At 39.8% G+C, this 15575-nt stretch overlaps 1 protein-coding gene across 1 annotated transcript; it reads right to left on the bottom strand.

The window, feature by feature from the left end:
* Window positions 1–3201: 3201 nt before the first annotated feature.
* Window positions 3202–9718, bottom strand: LSMEM1 (leucine rich single-pass membrane protein 1). The gene is made up of 3 exons (XM_012736152.3): window positions 7638–9718; window positions 5659–5787; window positions 3202–3812 (listed from the first exon to the last, which is right to left on the bottom strand). Exons 1-3 carry the CDS (start codon window positions 7762–7764, stop codon window positions 3682–3684), a joined length of 387 nt encoding a protein of 128 aa, XP_012591606.1. The 5' UTR covers window positions 7765–9718; the 3' UTR covers window positions 3202–3681.
* Between the last annotated feature and the right edge of the window lie 5857 nt (window positions 9719–15575).

Here is a 15575-nt window from a genome sequence, read left to right as displayed (position 1 = left end):
CAATCGTCCTGTCCAGCCTCTCCTAGGTCACTCACCCTTTGGGGTTCCCAGGTGCTTGCTCACCCCTTCTGCTATCAGAGTAGCCCCCAATGGCCCTTCAGAAAAGTTGAGTAGCCCCTTAAACTGGAGCTTCAGCTGAGCACAGTTGAGGAGGTTGGGACAAGGAGGGGAGGAGGTACAGGGATGAGATGGAAAGGAAGAAAAGTAAAATAGGTGAGGAAGGAAGTGGTGTGAGTGTGTTCACCTGAAGACGTTTGGGGGTTCTTTGACAAGAGATTATTAGTGTTACCAGGGCTTCAAAATAATATCTACAAATGGTAGGATGGCCCCCTTCTTTAATATACAATTAAAATTCATTTAATTTATTAGTGACTTGTTAACAACACAGAGACTGAAGGGTTTCCTGTCAATTCCCACATTCTCGCCAGCAGCAACATCCTCCCATGCTATAGAGGAAAATCTCAAAAGTCAAGGAAGTTGAGCAATATGCTAAACACTCATGAATAGAGCCAGATCCCAACCCAAGTGTACTCCAAATCCATCTGAGCACCAGAATCCTCACAGCAGCGTCTTTAAAACATGAATTCCCAGCCCCACCCCATACCTGCTAAGTCAGAGTATCTGAGGCCAGTGCCCAAGAATCAGGGCTTTTGCCAGCCTCCCAGGGGATACTTCAATGGGCACATTGGGGAACTATTGTCTCTGATTCATGGTTACGGGTCATTCCTGGTTTCTCATACATGTCTCATTTGCATGACGGCTCAGGAGCCCCTCTGGAGAAGGGACCACACCTTCGCCTGCTGTTGGATCTTCTGTAAGTGTCCAGCACAGGGCAGCCCACACTGCTGGGCACAGTATATATGCTTACTGCCCATTTGTTAAATGGAACTGTTTGTTCTGTATTATTTCTTCATCACTGTAATCGCAGCACTTTGAGAGGCCAAGGCAGGAAGATTGCTTAAGGCCAGGAGTTCAAGACCAGACTGAGCAACAGAGCAACACCCTGTCTTTAAAAACATGAAAAAAAATTAACTGGTCATGGTAATGTGTTCCTATAGTCCCAGCTACTCAGGAGGCTGGGTGTGAAGGATTGCTTGAGCTCAGGAGTTTGAGGCTACAGTGAGCTATAATGGCACCATTGCACTCTAGCCTGGGCAACAGGCTGTCTCTAATAGAAATTTAAAATTATTTTCATCTTCATGAGAAGTTGAATTACCTTTCAGTAGTATTTTCCCTATGGGGAAAAAAAAATTACTGAGGAGCCTTTATCTTCTTCACCAAATAAGAGGTCACACAGGCTCCAATAAGAACATTTTCATCTTTCCTTTTTTTCTTTAAATACATTTCCCAAATCTGTGGAAAGATGGCTTATAGTCCTAAGGCTCTTTCTCCTCTTCACATCTTCTCTTGGGCAAACTCATTCACAGAGGGGATAGATTACCAGCCTTTTCTGATAATCTATTTCTTTTGCTCATCCTTCTCTACTGAATATAAATAGGGTCATTATTTTAAGCTAGAATAAAATTATTTTTATACTCTGACTCAAGGAGAGATTGTTTCCATTGAAATTTTCTAAGAAAATTTCTTTCTTACTTTTTCACAGGCAGATTGGGAAAAGCAATTGTTTTGTGCATTATTTTTATACCTCCTGGTTTGCTTTGTTCTTGCTTTGAAGATTGCTGCCCACTGACAGAGTCCTGGCCAGCTGGCCCTCAGGAATGAGGTACTGAGAGACAAGTACCCTATACCCGCCAAGTTGCAGCTCAGTGGCCACTTCTTCCAGGTGGTTTCATGGCTCAGTGGCCTCCAGGCATCACAGCAGAGTGTGGTGTGCAGGGCTGAGCCAGGCCTGCCTACAGGTGGCTTCCAAGGTGGAACAATCCGAGGGGCTGTGAAAAGGCCCTTCTGTGGTCCCCAAGGCCAACTATAAAATGCATAGCAATGGATTTGGGGCCATAAGATGTATATGATCCTCCCATCATGGCTGGCAACGTCAGGAGGGGCATGCAGGTAAAGTCCAGAAAAATCTCTCTCTTTGCCTCTTGGGAACACATACAAAATCCAAAGAACAGTGGAAAACTGTCTCTTTTCTTCCTATCTGGACACGTCTCAGTTCAGCTGGATCCAAAAGATGGATAAAATGATTTATCAGACACTACTTCATGTTGTAAAAGTCAAAATTTCTTGTAATAAAGATCGCCTATTGCTGAGCATGAAATATATCCATTGTGTAGGTAGAAAGGTGAGGGGGAAGTGTAATAAGAGCAAACAGGAAAGAAATGGGTATTTTTAAAATGAGTTGTTGCATCAGATCCTCAGTAATTTCTAAAATGACTTACAACAAATCCCAACAACAAATTATTTTTGCCACACCCTATTAACAGGTCAGAAAGAAGTTTTCAGTAAATACAAAATGTTTTGCCTATCGATTTGAAGAGAAAAAGTATGTAGTACATTTAAGGTTTTTTGAGTTCAAAATGGATAAGTAAAACGTCTTATGTTTATTTCATTAACTGTTAAGTGTATAAAATGCATGTGTTTGTGTGTTTCATTTTCAAGTTAAACCCAGATGTTTTTAATCAACCCAAAATGACAGAATCGCATTAGATTCTAAAAATGACTTGTACAGTATATGTTAAATAAAAGATTTTCTAAGATTTTAGAAATTAATTTAGATTTAGAAATTAGAAATTTAGATTTTAGAAATTTAGATTTTAGAAATTGATTTAGATTTAGAAATTAATTTTCTCATACACTTTTCGAACTCATTTGTTTCACACCATATCTTATGCCATATACTGTGTGCCTTGCTTTTTGTGCTAAGACAAGGCAGGTTCCAAATATTCCAAATACATGATTTCCCACTGTAGTTTAACAAAGGCCACATATCTATCATATTTCATCCAAGTTAATCAGCAGGGTTTTTTTCCATGAGAAACAAAATAAATGAAACTTATATAATTATATGGAACTGTACATCTCTTTTGTTCCACACTTGAATGTAAACTCCTCTGGAGTAAGGTAATTTGCACAGAGTAGGAGTTCAATAAACATTAGTTGAATTAATTAATTAGGCTTCCTCTTCTGACCCCACAGCCCCACCATACACATATGACTACTACTCCTCCTTCTACCAGCAAACACCAGAGAGCAGAAGCCCACCCATTGCCATCCCTGGGGAAACAGAGTCAAAGTCTAATCACCTGAGCAGAATCTCTTTTATTGAAAAGCATGATCATCTGGTTCCCTTCAACATAAAATTCAATGAATCCCACAGGCTTTCACAGGAATTTGTAAAGGTGCACGAGGCATCATGAACCTCATTGATACAATGAATTTGTTCTAGTGACAGAACTCCTTTTGGAAGAGAAGTTGTAAGCACACAGCCAAATTCTCTTGCTTCCTGTGGATTCCCCACCATGCTAGCCACCCACCCTTAACTCCATTAAAGTTGAAGCACCCTACCACACAATGGAGCTGAGACGAGCTCGCCCCTTTCTAGCTGCTATCTCAAACCCGCTGGCCTCCCAGGGGCACAGAAAGTAGGCCCCAGGGCTGGGATCCCTGACTAGATAATCTGTTGCCCAGAGAAATGCACTTTCTCAACTCTCAACCCTGTACACTCTGAGTAAAGTGAGAGAAGCTCAAGGCGTTAGCAGCTACTCTTGGAAAATCATTTCTTTAGTTCTGTTCAGAGTCCAGCTGGTTGAGCCGCATCACAATCATATTGTTGATTTTCTTAAGATCATCGATGTCCTTTCCCTCAGCTGTTAGTCTTCTTGACACATCATCCATCTTGTTTCCCGTTTGAACTTCAAAATGGAAAACAGACTGTGTTACGTTGGTTCCCAGTGCGTTCTGCTGGGACTTGTGGGAGCCCCGTGTTGGTGTCCAGCCGAGTGCTGACAGGCACTCCTGGCAACCCCCTTGTTCCAACATCCACACATCCCAGAAACCCCCGGGAGAAGCTGGTGAAGACCAAAGTTGCCTATCAAGTGAATTAACTTCACAACCTCTGGTGCCAGCCTAGACTACCTTTGGCAGCTCCACAGAGATCTCAGCTGAGAAAGACATGGCCGTGAGCATCCAACAGAAACTGCCAGCATGTCTGATTACCTCCCCAAAAGCGATTGTTCCATGGCTCATTTTGAGACCCATTCTCAGAAGAGGTTTTCAGCTCCTCATTTGGGAGCTAAAATTTGGGAGCTTTTGAGCTCCCCATTGTTTGGGTCGCAGCCTGTTTCCACATTTCTACTGGTTCTGAATTACCAGCCCATAATGAAGGTGTAATAATTCCCCTCAGACCATTCCTAAGAATAGAGGTGCAGTATTTTCCAAATAAACAGAACTCCTGGCAATATAGTAAACTAGAGAGGAGAACACTTTGAGGTCTGTTTATCAGAGTTAAATTTTTTAAGAAATGCAGCACAAAATCAGTACTTTATATTTGCACTCCTTATTATTTCCATTTCAGGCAAGTTTCTTTTTCAAAGGTATCCTTTAGGAGCTAAGGTGTTGGCATCATGCTGATGGCCTTAGCTAATAAACATGAGAAGGTTAACCAGATGTTAGAGGTTAACTCCCAGCTGGTGTCCCAGCGGTTACTTCTAAAATAATTTTGAACGTGGCCGGGCACGGTGGCTTACGCCTCTAATCCTAGCACTCTGGGAGGCCGAGGCAGGAGGACTGCTCAAGGTCAGGAGTTCAAAACCAGCCTGAGCAAGAGCAAGACCCCGTCTCTACTATAAATAGAAAGAAATTAATTGGCCAACTAATATATATAGAAAAAATTAGCCGGGCATGGTGGCGCATGCCTGTAGTCCCAGCCACTCCTCTGGAGGCTGAAGCAGCAGGATTGCTTGAGCCCAGGAGTTTGAGGTTGCTGTGAGCTCGGCTGATCCCACGGCACTCACTCTAGCCTGGGCAACAAAGTGAGACTGTGTCTCAAAATAACAACAATAATAATAATAATTCTGAATGACAGAGGAAACTAGTGGGCTCTGCAGGAGGAGGCAACATGCAGAAGGAGGAGACGGCAGGTGGACAGTGCCCCTCACCACCTCAGCAGCAGAGAGGAGGGTGACCCTGGAACTTGGAGGATCTCCTGGCTGAGGAGCTGGCATGCAGAAGCCTGAGTCACCACTCAAGGGCACAGCACACATGACCCAGGCCAGGAACAGGCCACTAGCCCAGACAGGGTCAAAAGGGAAAGATGCCACCTTTAGAATGTCCCCAACACTATCTCTAAGGTGTGCACAAGCCTCGTGTACTTCTAATTGATTTCTGTGACAAAACTAGGAGGCAGTTTGAAACCTCAGTGTGACTATATATTCTAGACTTAATTTATTGGGGAAATCTATGCATTGGATAAAGAAAACCTAGAACTAACTAGAATAAGTTTCCATTTGGTAGTTAGGGGCTCCAAGTGAGAAATCAAAATGCTGTATTTAACATAATGTTCATGAACTGTTGGCACCGTGGACTTCTATAGCTGGCTTGTGTCCCAGGCCAATGGGGCTCACTAAGGGCCTTCCTTCCCCCTCTGTCTTTCAGTGTAAGCACTGGGCAGAAAGCATTGACCCATTCCAGGAGTGAAGTTAAATAACCAGCTGCAAAGTAAGAACATACAAATAATGAAAACCCGCCAGTGGTACTCACTTATTAGAAATATCACGAAGGAAACCAGGACCAGGCTGACAATCAGCATAATCAGCAGCCCCACAAAAAACAGACTCCGGCTTCCGTTTCCCGGGTTTGTGCCCAAGACGGGGATTTTCTCCTCTAGAGCTAATACGAAACAAACGAAAAACAGCAATGACACAAACTCCTCAGCGTACAACTCGTCCTCAGAACTGAGCGGTCCCCTGCTGTCACAGGCGTGTGCATACACCCATATTCCCTCTGACGACCCTGGAGAGTGGCTTATGTTTTAGAAATGCCTTTGGGCCGAGAGCCATTTGTGAGTGATTTACCTTCTTTCATATTGGTATTCAAGAAATAAACAGAGTTAAGCTATCTCCTTAGACCTGTCTGGAAAGTTCTTTGGAGACCATGTTAGCACTGAGGTAGCAGGATGCAGATTTTCCTTTGGGGTGAGAATGAAGAAGGTAAAGGGTAAAGCTGAAGGAGGAGCTCATGCCTTTTCCCAAAGTAACCCAGGAGTAAAACAGCTGGGTGTGGGGCACCTACCCCGGGTGGAAGATTGAACTGAATATTGTGGACTATCTCCTCAGAACCTCCTTTTATCATAGGAATAATCAATTATGCCTACATCCATTTAAACAAAAGTGGCCCTGATATATTCTGGTTTCTTAACTCTGTCTTCAGGGTGGATATGCTCTGGAAACCAGGTTCTTTTAAATGTTTTGCGGTGGAACTGAGAATGCAACTATGTTGATACAACAGCTTGGTTCACCCAAACCATAAACTGTCTGCATTTAGTCACCATTTTATAAGGTCTAGTTGCCTAATAACCCCCCAGGTGAAATTGAATAAGAAGGAATGAAATGCTGGGGAAGTGGAGACTGTGGAATAACTTTTTGTATTCTCTCCTACTTTGAATTGGTCCACTCACTGTGCTCCTTGAGTCTGGATGGATGGGTGGCTCACGTCCCATCCCTCAGAAGTACATCCTATGTCACCCGCTCAATAGCTGTTGCTTTTTAATCAAAGCACCAGCACAGGCTGACACCCAACTACCTATTTTTCTTGAGCCCCGACTGCCATAAAAACAGGTGAAAATCTGAACTTATTAAAATGAAGAAAAAAACAAGAACTCAGAAAAGATTTACAGGGGGAACAATAGATACAAAATTGGGACAGTAAGTTAAGAGTGCATAGGAAACAAATGGCAAGTGGGCCATTAGCACCTGTGTTTGAAGGTCAGCATTTCAGTTAGAAAAGACAGGGCTCCAAATGGTCTGACAGAACTCATTTATAATACTTAGGGGGCAAGATATACTTTTAGTATGTAACAGATTTTTGTTTTGTTTCCCCCACCCTTTTTCTAGCCCTTTAATTGGGCAATTTATAATTTGTAAGTAGAAAATGAAGTTGACTTTCTTGCCCAACAGAATTTTAATGATTTTTTAAAGAACTAGGTGAATATGTTGAGCATTTTCTCAGCAGACGCTCTAAAACAAGGTCCCTTTAGGAAAGTGGGCGCCATTGGTGACCTAATTGTGGTCCCCAGGAGGCCCCGCAACCACGAGAAGGGTGAGCAGGCTGGAGAGCCCAGCTCTGCAAGGCGCCACCCCTTCCAGGACAGGAACTCCACAAGATCTTCGTAGGGTTTTCTTTCTTTGATTTAACTTTTACCTTTCCTCCCTGGCCAAACTAGCTGGGATTCTCAGAACTTTTAAAGACAAGAGTTCAAATCTTGTTAAGGATCTAAGAAAGCCCCAAATCCTATCAAGTATTCAGGGGACAAAAGCATAAAATGCCTAACAATAAACAGCATTTCCGGTGACAAGTGGTGCCCACTCCACCCCCGCCCCCCCCACCCCACCCCCGCCACCCCCCCACCCCACCCCCGCCACCCCCCCCACCCCACCCCACCCCCACCCCACGCTAGCATTCGCTATTTCTGGGTAGCCCAGAAGCCAGGCAGGGCCGCCATGCCTTCCCAGGCCACATACGGAACAGAGGCTGCGATCCAGCTGGACAGAGGTTTAGTTTGTTTAAGTCATTTATGGAATCCACAACATAAAGCTTTCTGTCTTCATGAATGCCACCAGAGCCAGTGTCCTGGGAAGAATGATTCATTGTCCCTGAAAGAAAACAGTGACATGAAAAACAAGAGGCTGGGCTAGGGAGAGCTCAACCTGGAAAGAACTGTATAGCCAGCAGGAAGGCCAGCAGGCCTATAATGAGCCACCCACAGATACCATTTCAACTAAGGGTCCAGAGAAGCTTTGCTTATCTGGAAGAAAATAGTTCCTTTTGTGGACAACTTCATAAGTATTCTTTTTGCTTTGCTTGCCAGGAAGCTCAGATCAAATGCGTGGCCAAATTTTAAGAAATACATCGCTGTTTGTGCCGTTTATCTGCAAAAGCTCTTTTCTCCTCCTCATTTTCCTCAATTCTGCCTATATTTTCCCCGGATCTCTTTTTTATTTTGTAATTGATTTTTAAATTTTTCTCTTTTATTACATTGTTCATATTCTGGCAAGACACCTCAAATCCTATGTGCAAGAAGACTAGGTATAAATATATAGAAAGACAAAATTGAGCTAGTCAGCCTACGGCCGTAAAGATTCTGAAAGAAGAGGAGGATGTTACTGTGAACCATACTAATTGCATGAGGCTTTAATACAAAACTTTAATTTTTATATTCTCCCTCAATATGGCATATGAGTCCTTACTCTCAAATATTTTCTTTACCCAGTATGTGCTGGCTGTGAATCCCCAAGACAAGGTCTTAGCAAATGTAGATGCTATAAAGAGGAGTTCTGCTACACTCTAGGACCTCTGAGGTCTCTTCCATCTGCCCGTAGAGTGTGGTCACTTAGGTAATAAATATTTTTAAAATTGAGGTTTACATTAAAGATAATATTTTCTAATGACAGCACAACTTTAAGCAACACTGAAAAGCCTCAAGAGATTAAAGCGGTCTATATTAAGATGTCTATCTAGCATAACAGAAAACTCGCGGCCATTTAATTATGTGAAAAGAACAATCTGGGAAGATTAATTCCAATTACTATAAAAACTTTCTTTGACAGTTATCTCTTTTCATAAAATGAGTCTAATAATGATAGAAGGTTTCTTTTGATCTGGAAAGAATGTGAGACATGCTCTAATCTAGCCCCTGATCTTTCTGCAAATGAGGAAATGAAAAAGCTCAGCAAGGTTAATGCCCAAGATCACACATTTGGGTGGTAGCAGAGCTGGAGCTGGGCCTTTTGTCCAGTGTTCACTGGGCCTTCCCTTTCTTTTATACCGTTTTTTTCCATACCCCTTCCTAATCCTCTCTCAAGACTCAGCTCAGACATGACATCCTTTGAGAGTACCAACCTGTCTTTCTGCTTTGGCTCGATCCTGTATATTCCTCTAACAGAACATCTATAGTATTTTATTGCATTTATTTGCTTATCTTTGACTTCCCCAATAGACAGAAAACTCAGTGTAGAGACCAATCCTATTCTTCAAATGCCCAGTGCCAGGTTTAGAAGCCAGTGACATATGTTAATTTGGAACACCTATAATATTTATTTAGGATTTAAATCTATTTTCAAAAGAACTGGAGGCAGTAAGTACGCTAATGGAAATAAGATTAAGGGTAGAAATCTTCATGTGATGTCTGTCTGGATTCTAGTGAAGTCAATGCAATAAATATTGTGCCTGCCTATATGTGGCAACACACTGTTTACTTCCTGTTACCATTTCTTAAATTTCCTTTAATACCTAGCAACAGAACGAAGAAGATATAATTAGAGTTCGGAGAAAACAAATTCAGAAAAAAAAGTACACACCTATAGAAGATCTGAAAAAAATGTTATCAGCCATCTACTAAGCAGCTTAAATAGCACTCTAAAATATTAAAACCCAGCAATTTCTCAGTAATACCTAAAACCTACTGGTACTTGTGAAAAATGTGTTCCCAAAACCCTAGCTAAGAGAAACAGTAAGTTTGAAAAGTCATGAATTAAAATTATTTTTCAGAGTTAAAGCTAAAAAGTTTGTTTTAGTTATCCTGCAATTTTAGTTAACAAAAACACACAATTCTCTGAGTATTTTTTATATCACTGTAGCATTTTAAATATTGATAGTAAATATTGAGTTGTTTTTTTTTTAATATTGAGTTTTAAATATACTTCATGGAGCATTTCTAAGGAAATGACTTGATATAACAATTTTTTTTTAAAAGCAGCAGCAGATAGAGTGAAAGGCCCTAGAGATCGATCATATCTAATCCTTTTGCAGATAAAACCAAGGCCAAAAGCATTGACTGGTACATAGCCATAGATTTCAAAACAATTCTTCTAGAAGTGTTTTATATGTTATCATCTCTTTATACTAATATTTGACCAAACACTAATATTTGACCAGGAATAAAGGTTGTATGTTTCATATCACAGGCTCATTGTTCCAAATAGAGCTGCTATTTTAGGCTTGGTGACTGACAGCGTGGTTCATTTTTGGATCTCTGACTCAGTATCTTTGAGCCTTAGCTTCCCCTTCAGGAATGTAACTTCTATTGCTGGAAATCTCATAGGGAGGCTTACTCGATGTTTACAAAGTAGAGAACTAGCTAGAAAATCACAGCCACAAAAATGGACTTTAAAAGTACAGCTCATAAAATCTCCAAATCAATGGCCTTGCTACCTACTCAAAGGGTCACTCCAAAAGTATCAAGACAACAACCTAGAGTGGGCTATGAAGTGCTCTGAAAGAAAATTTCTTTAGAGTTAAATCACAATGTAAATACATGCCGTTTCAATATATTTTTAAGTGAATTGCTACATGTGAATGTAAAATAAAGAACTAATAGCGAAAACTGGGTTGGGTGTTGTTTAGGCCTGCCAAGAGCTTACAAATGATTTGCAAATGACTCATGAGTCTGCTAGTAAATGGATACAAGATCACATGGCCCTAACAACAGGACCCACAGCTGTTTTGACACCCAGCACTTGCTATATTTGGCGTGTCCAAATGAGGGCATCTGAGAACAACCAGCGAGGCTGGAGAAGCCGGTGTTACTAGCAATTCCGCACCACACTGACTTAACCCTCCTTCCCAACTCCAGTGTGCAAATTTGCTTATTCACCAAGATTGGCTAAAGCAGCAGCTTTTTAACAGAAACTTATCCAACACTTTGAGCTGAAACATGTAAGTAATTTCATTTTTCTCTAACAGCTGATTCTTTTTGTCATTTGAGAATTCTTTGACTACCTACAAAGAAATATTCTGACAAATAAAGATTGTCTGTGAAAAATTGCTTTGTGCTTTATTTTTTCCCATAGGTGCTTGGTATCAAACCTTAGAAATAACTCACACCAGTGTTGCTTGCCACAAAGCCAGAATTGTTATAATAGGGCTTAATTCAAAGCTAATAAAAAGCTTTATTGAGTAAGTCATGGTAACCTGCTCTTTAATTTCATTTCAGAATCAATACCTCTTCACATTCAAAAAGTAATTTTTAAAATCAAGTCTAAAATCATTTCTATCAGAAGTTAAAAGCATGGAGCACATGCAACAAAAACTTCCCAGACTCAAGAATGATAATTCAATCTCAGCAGAGTAATAGCATGCAAATTACTTACAAAAATATGAGCTTTGACCGGTAGGTTACCAGAAAAAAAAACAAAACTAATTATCCAGAAGCAACTACAACAAAACTTTCTACAAATGCTGTGGTTCTTTCTTTGCCTTCCTTCAGCGTACGGGTGTTCCTATGAAGCCCATAAACCCCAGCATGAAACTGTTGGTCTATATTTAGTGTTAACTTAGCCAAGTAGTGTAAGATTCCAAATACTGAGTTTTTTCATAATGTCTAAGGTTGAAAATACATTACTGAAACTATGCTTTAAAAAGAAAACAACACCACGAACAACAAACACCATGCTCTGATTTTGTTGGTAACTGATGATGTCCTTGTTGGACTGAAGTTAATGTCATTATTTGGCTGAAGCAGCTACATAAGCTCACACCACATTGCCAGCACCTCTGCCTCGGTATGCTCCCACATATAAACATCCTGTAGAAGGCAGGAGCTGCCACTGTGACAACCAACTCGCAAGGACTCCAGACCAACGAGAGAACTGCAACAAACAGGGACAGAAAATGGTTGTGACCTCACAGCTAGGATGATGACAGATCAGACTCCTGAGGCTTCCAGTAGCTTCGAAAAGCGATTGTGACTGGGATTCGGCCTGGCTACAGACCCACTGAAGTGAAGGAGGCACTTCATCTCATCCACCTCCTTTCCTTTTCAAAGGCTTTTCCAAGGCTGTAACTTTTTGCATCTCCTCCTTTCCCTGCCACTCACTTAGGTGGTCCCCTCCCGTACACTCCAAGGAGCTTCTGCCCTCTGGTGTACATACAAGATGCTACAAGCTAGGGTTCCAGGTCACAGGAACTAACTATCCCAACAGGACACCAAGGCTTAGGTTGTAAGATGAGTCCTCTGGAATCCTATCTTCCATTGCTACGAGTAGATGGACATTATTCATCCTTGAAATATTTTTCACATCAGTTAGAAAACATATGCTCCACAAAATTTTCTTGATCCCTATTTTGGGGGAAAGGAATGTCATTTTCTTAAGCCTCAAGACCCAAGGACCAATTCTTGGAGGAAGACAATATAACTAATAAGTGTTTTCTCAGAAACATTATACATTAAAAAGCTATGCCACATTCTCTGAAAAATAAAAATGTTCACATTGGTTATATCATGCCTAGTTTAAAAAAAAAAAAATCTCCCAACTGCTATACCTGTCTTTAACCATCTATCCTTTGAAGAAATAATAGAAGTAAAGCCTCTTTTTTATTTACTGCATTTTTCCTCTCTTATAACCCTGTGAAATTTTAATATTAATCTCCCCTCAGGGATGAGGAAAATGAAGACTAAGGAATTTAATTGTTGAAGGATACACAGATTTTAAGTAGCAGAGATGAGAATTAAACCCAAACATCACATGAAAGTCTGAATTTAACTATATACCAGTCAGGGGGACAAGACTGGCTTTAAACCAATTAGATTCATGGAGAACCACTTAAGAGCAAAGCAAGATAAACTACTTTAACTATTATGTAACTGAAAGGCTACATTAAGAAGTGTTTTGAGTCAGAAGAAAATAGATATTCTTACATGAATTGTTTAATCTGGGGACATTTTCAAGCATTTCTTGTTTTCTTTCAAATATATCTCCGAGTATCACCCCCAGGAAACTGCCCTCAAAGACCTGAGTCACAGATAATAGAATGCCTCAAAATTAATACTTGAGAAAAAGAAATGGCAGGGACCATATCAAATTCCTTCAAACCAGCAAGATTAACCAAGAATCAAGCAATGAACTGGTTTGTCACACAGCATTTTACTACTTTCAAGAAAACTCAAGCATTCTGATACACTGAGTCCCCAGTAAGCCTTGTCCAGCAATTACCCATGAATTTCATGAATAAAAACTCATCCCTGTATAAATTCAATATGCAGGTTAACATTTGTTTTCTTCTCTTCCTCCCAAAAACCCCAGTAAAAAGTCAGAACAGGAATAAAAATCACATAACTACATGAACGAAAATGAGAAGAAACAATATTGTAGAGTTCAACAAATGTACTGAACATGGGAAAAAGATAAGCGTGTATCTGCCTTAGCAGGGTTATCATCCATGGCCAGCCCTGCAGAACTCAGGCAGGCCTAGGATTGGGAGGCAAAAGTGACACATGGAACTAAATACAGGCAGGTAGTCTGTTAACCAAAAATAAAATAGAATAGAAAGATTGGAAAATCATGTTCAGGAAATCTCCTAGAAAAAAAAAAAAGATTAATAAGGCCCAAGGCTCAGTTAGGAGCTCCACTATTTCATGGAGTTCCAAAACAAAGAAAATGGGGTGGAGGGGGAGAGACAAAGAACTAAAAAATATTTTCCAAGACCACCAAAGCATAGTATATAACACTAAAGATGATATTCTGAGAAAACAAAGAAACAAAACAAATAAAATTTGCATCAGATACCTTAAGATTTTGCTAATTAGAATAGAGCAATGCCTTCAAAATTTTGATTTTGAGTACAACTGTCAATCAAAATTTTCAAAAATTTCAAATTTGATTTTCTACCTAGAATTTCATATACCAAACTATCTTTCAGAAACATAAAATCTCAATATAATTGACCTCTCAAGTACCCATTCCCAAGAAACTACTGAAGGAAGTGCTCCACTTAAGGAAGCAGACTAATAATGAACACATGGGGATCCAACTCAAGAGAAAAGAAAACAAATCCCCAGGGTGATCAGTGATGTCACCTTGGATGAGAAACTAGTCTAGATCGAAACAGGTAAAGAATCAAGAAAACTTTTACAAATTTATTTGGGACTGTTTGGGAAGAATTAGCGATGTGCACATAAATCCAAAAAATAAGACAACTCAAAGACAAAATGTATGAGAAAAAAAATGTAAGCACAGTGAACATACAAATAGATCAAAGTAATGCAAACAATGATGCTGATTTAACCAAAAAAATATGGGAAGGATGGGAAAGGAAAAAAGTCTTCATCTGTCTTAATAGCAAGTTGACAAATGTCTAAAAATAATAAACTAAGAAATAGCTGCATCAGCATATTATTTAGAAACCTGAAACCAAGGAGCTAGAAAAAAACTGGGATGGGACTAAGGAATGGGAAAGGATGGAGCAGGGGCCTTTTTTCCTCACACGCCTTTTAGTACTATTAAACTATGTACATAACACTTTAATAAAAATTGGTTTTTATTTAAAATTAGGTATATATATATTAAGTTGAAGATTTAGGGAAAAATCCCTTTTTGCAATCTCTTTTCCATGGTTCTAATCCATTTAGAATATGACAAAGTGACAACACACAAATCCAAGTTCTAGATTCCCAATCTGTTTTCCATTGTACTGTAGGACGGATGGAACTCAGCAAGTGACTCCATAAACTAGCCAATGATTTTCACCCAGGGGGGACATCAGACCTTCCAGGCCTTGTCGGGGACGTAGGAGAGGAAGAACACTTATATTTGGAAAAAGTACCTTAAATGATTTGGATATTTTCCTCTACAGTGTATATGCTTCCCCAGCCCTCACTGTTTTCTACAGCAAGGATATCAAAGAAATAAGCCTATGACCTCTAAACTACATGTGTTGCTTGCACCATATAATTTTAATTTAAAGTTTAATAATTAAAGTTTAATGCCTTGTCAAAATCCTTACAATTTCTCACAAAATAAGAATACCTCATAGGGGCAACCAAGCAGCAATATTCTTAAAAGTCAGTAACTTGAATCCCAATTACATATTGCTACATTTTTCCACCTATTTTAATGTTTTCAAAAATACAAATAAGGCTTTGTCTCCCTTCCAATCTGGCTTGGTTACTTTGAACTTTGTACCTCAAAGCTATAATGTTTCTTGTATTGTAAAAGAAGCATTTTTGGTGTGAAAAGATCTTTATTTCAAAATAAAATGCACACAGTTTCATACAGCAGATAAAATCAGTGTTACTGCTCTGATAGGTTAAGGTTAGCAACCTTTCTGGCATATGCTAATTCATCATGAACTCCCAATAGCTGAACTGAACGGCCTTTAGTGCAGCTGTGAGGTCTCATGGTAAAATTCCTTTTGTTGATCCCAGTAATAAGATTTAAAAAGCTACATTCCATTTAAAATTTAAAATACAGCAGCTTTTCCAAAGGAACTAGATCCCAAAAATTGTATCCAGAACTCTTGTCTAAGATATTAAGTTAAATACCTTGTATGTATATATCATTATAATCAATCAGTATTTTTGACAACCACAGTCTAAGAAAGTAAACCTTGGTTAATAATTTTTCTCATCATGAAATCAGAGTGAAATACCGTATTTTTACTCTCTTCATAAATAGAATGTAATC

Source organism: Microcebus murinus, chromosome 9 (genome assembly GCF_040939455.1).
Source record: "Microcebus murinus isolate Inina chromosome 9, M.murinus_Inina_mat1.0, whole genome shotgun sequence".
In the NCBI taxonomy this organism is placed as follows: Eukaryota; Metazoa; Chordata; class Mammalia; order Primates; family Cheirogaleidae; genus Microcebus; species Microcebus murinus.
This window is presented reverse-complemented; position numbering and strand designations above follow the sequence as displayed.

Coding starts and splice junctions, on each gene's coding strand:
- LSMEM1 (XM_012736152.3), bottom strand. CDS start 7,764: ATGAATCATTCTTCCCAGGACACTGGCTCTGGTGGCATTCATGAAGAC. Junction 5,788..7,637: donor TGGATCGCAGCCTCTGTTCC/GTATGTGGCCTG, acceptor GTTTCGTATTAG/CTCTAGAGGAGAAAATCCCC. Junction 3,813..5,658: donor CTTCGTGATATTTCTAATAA/GTGAGTACCACT, acceptor TCCATTTTGAAG/TTCAAACGGGAAACAAGATG.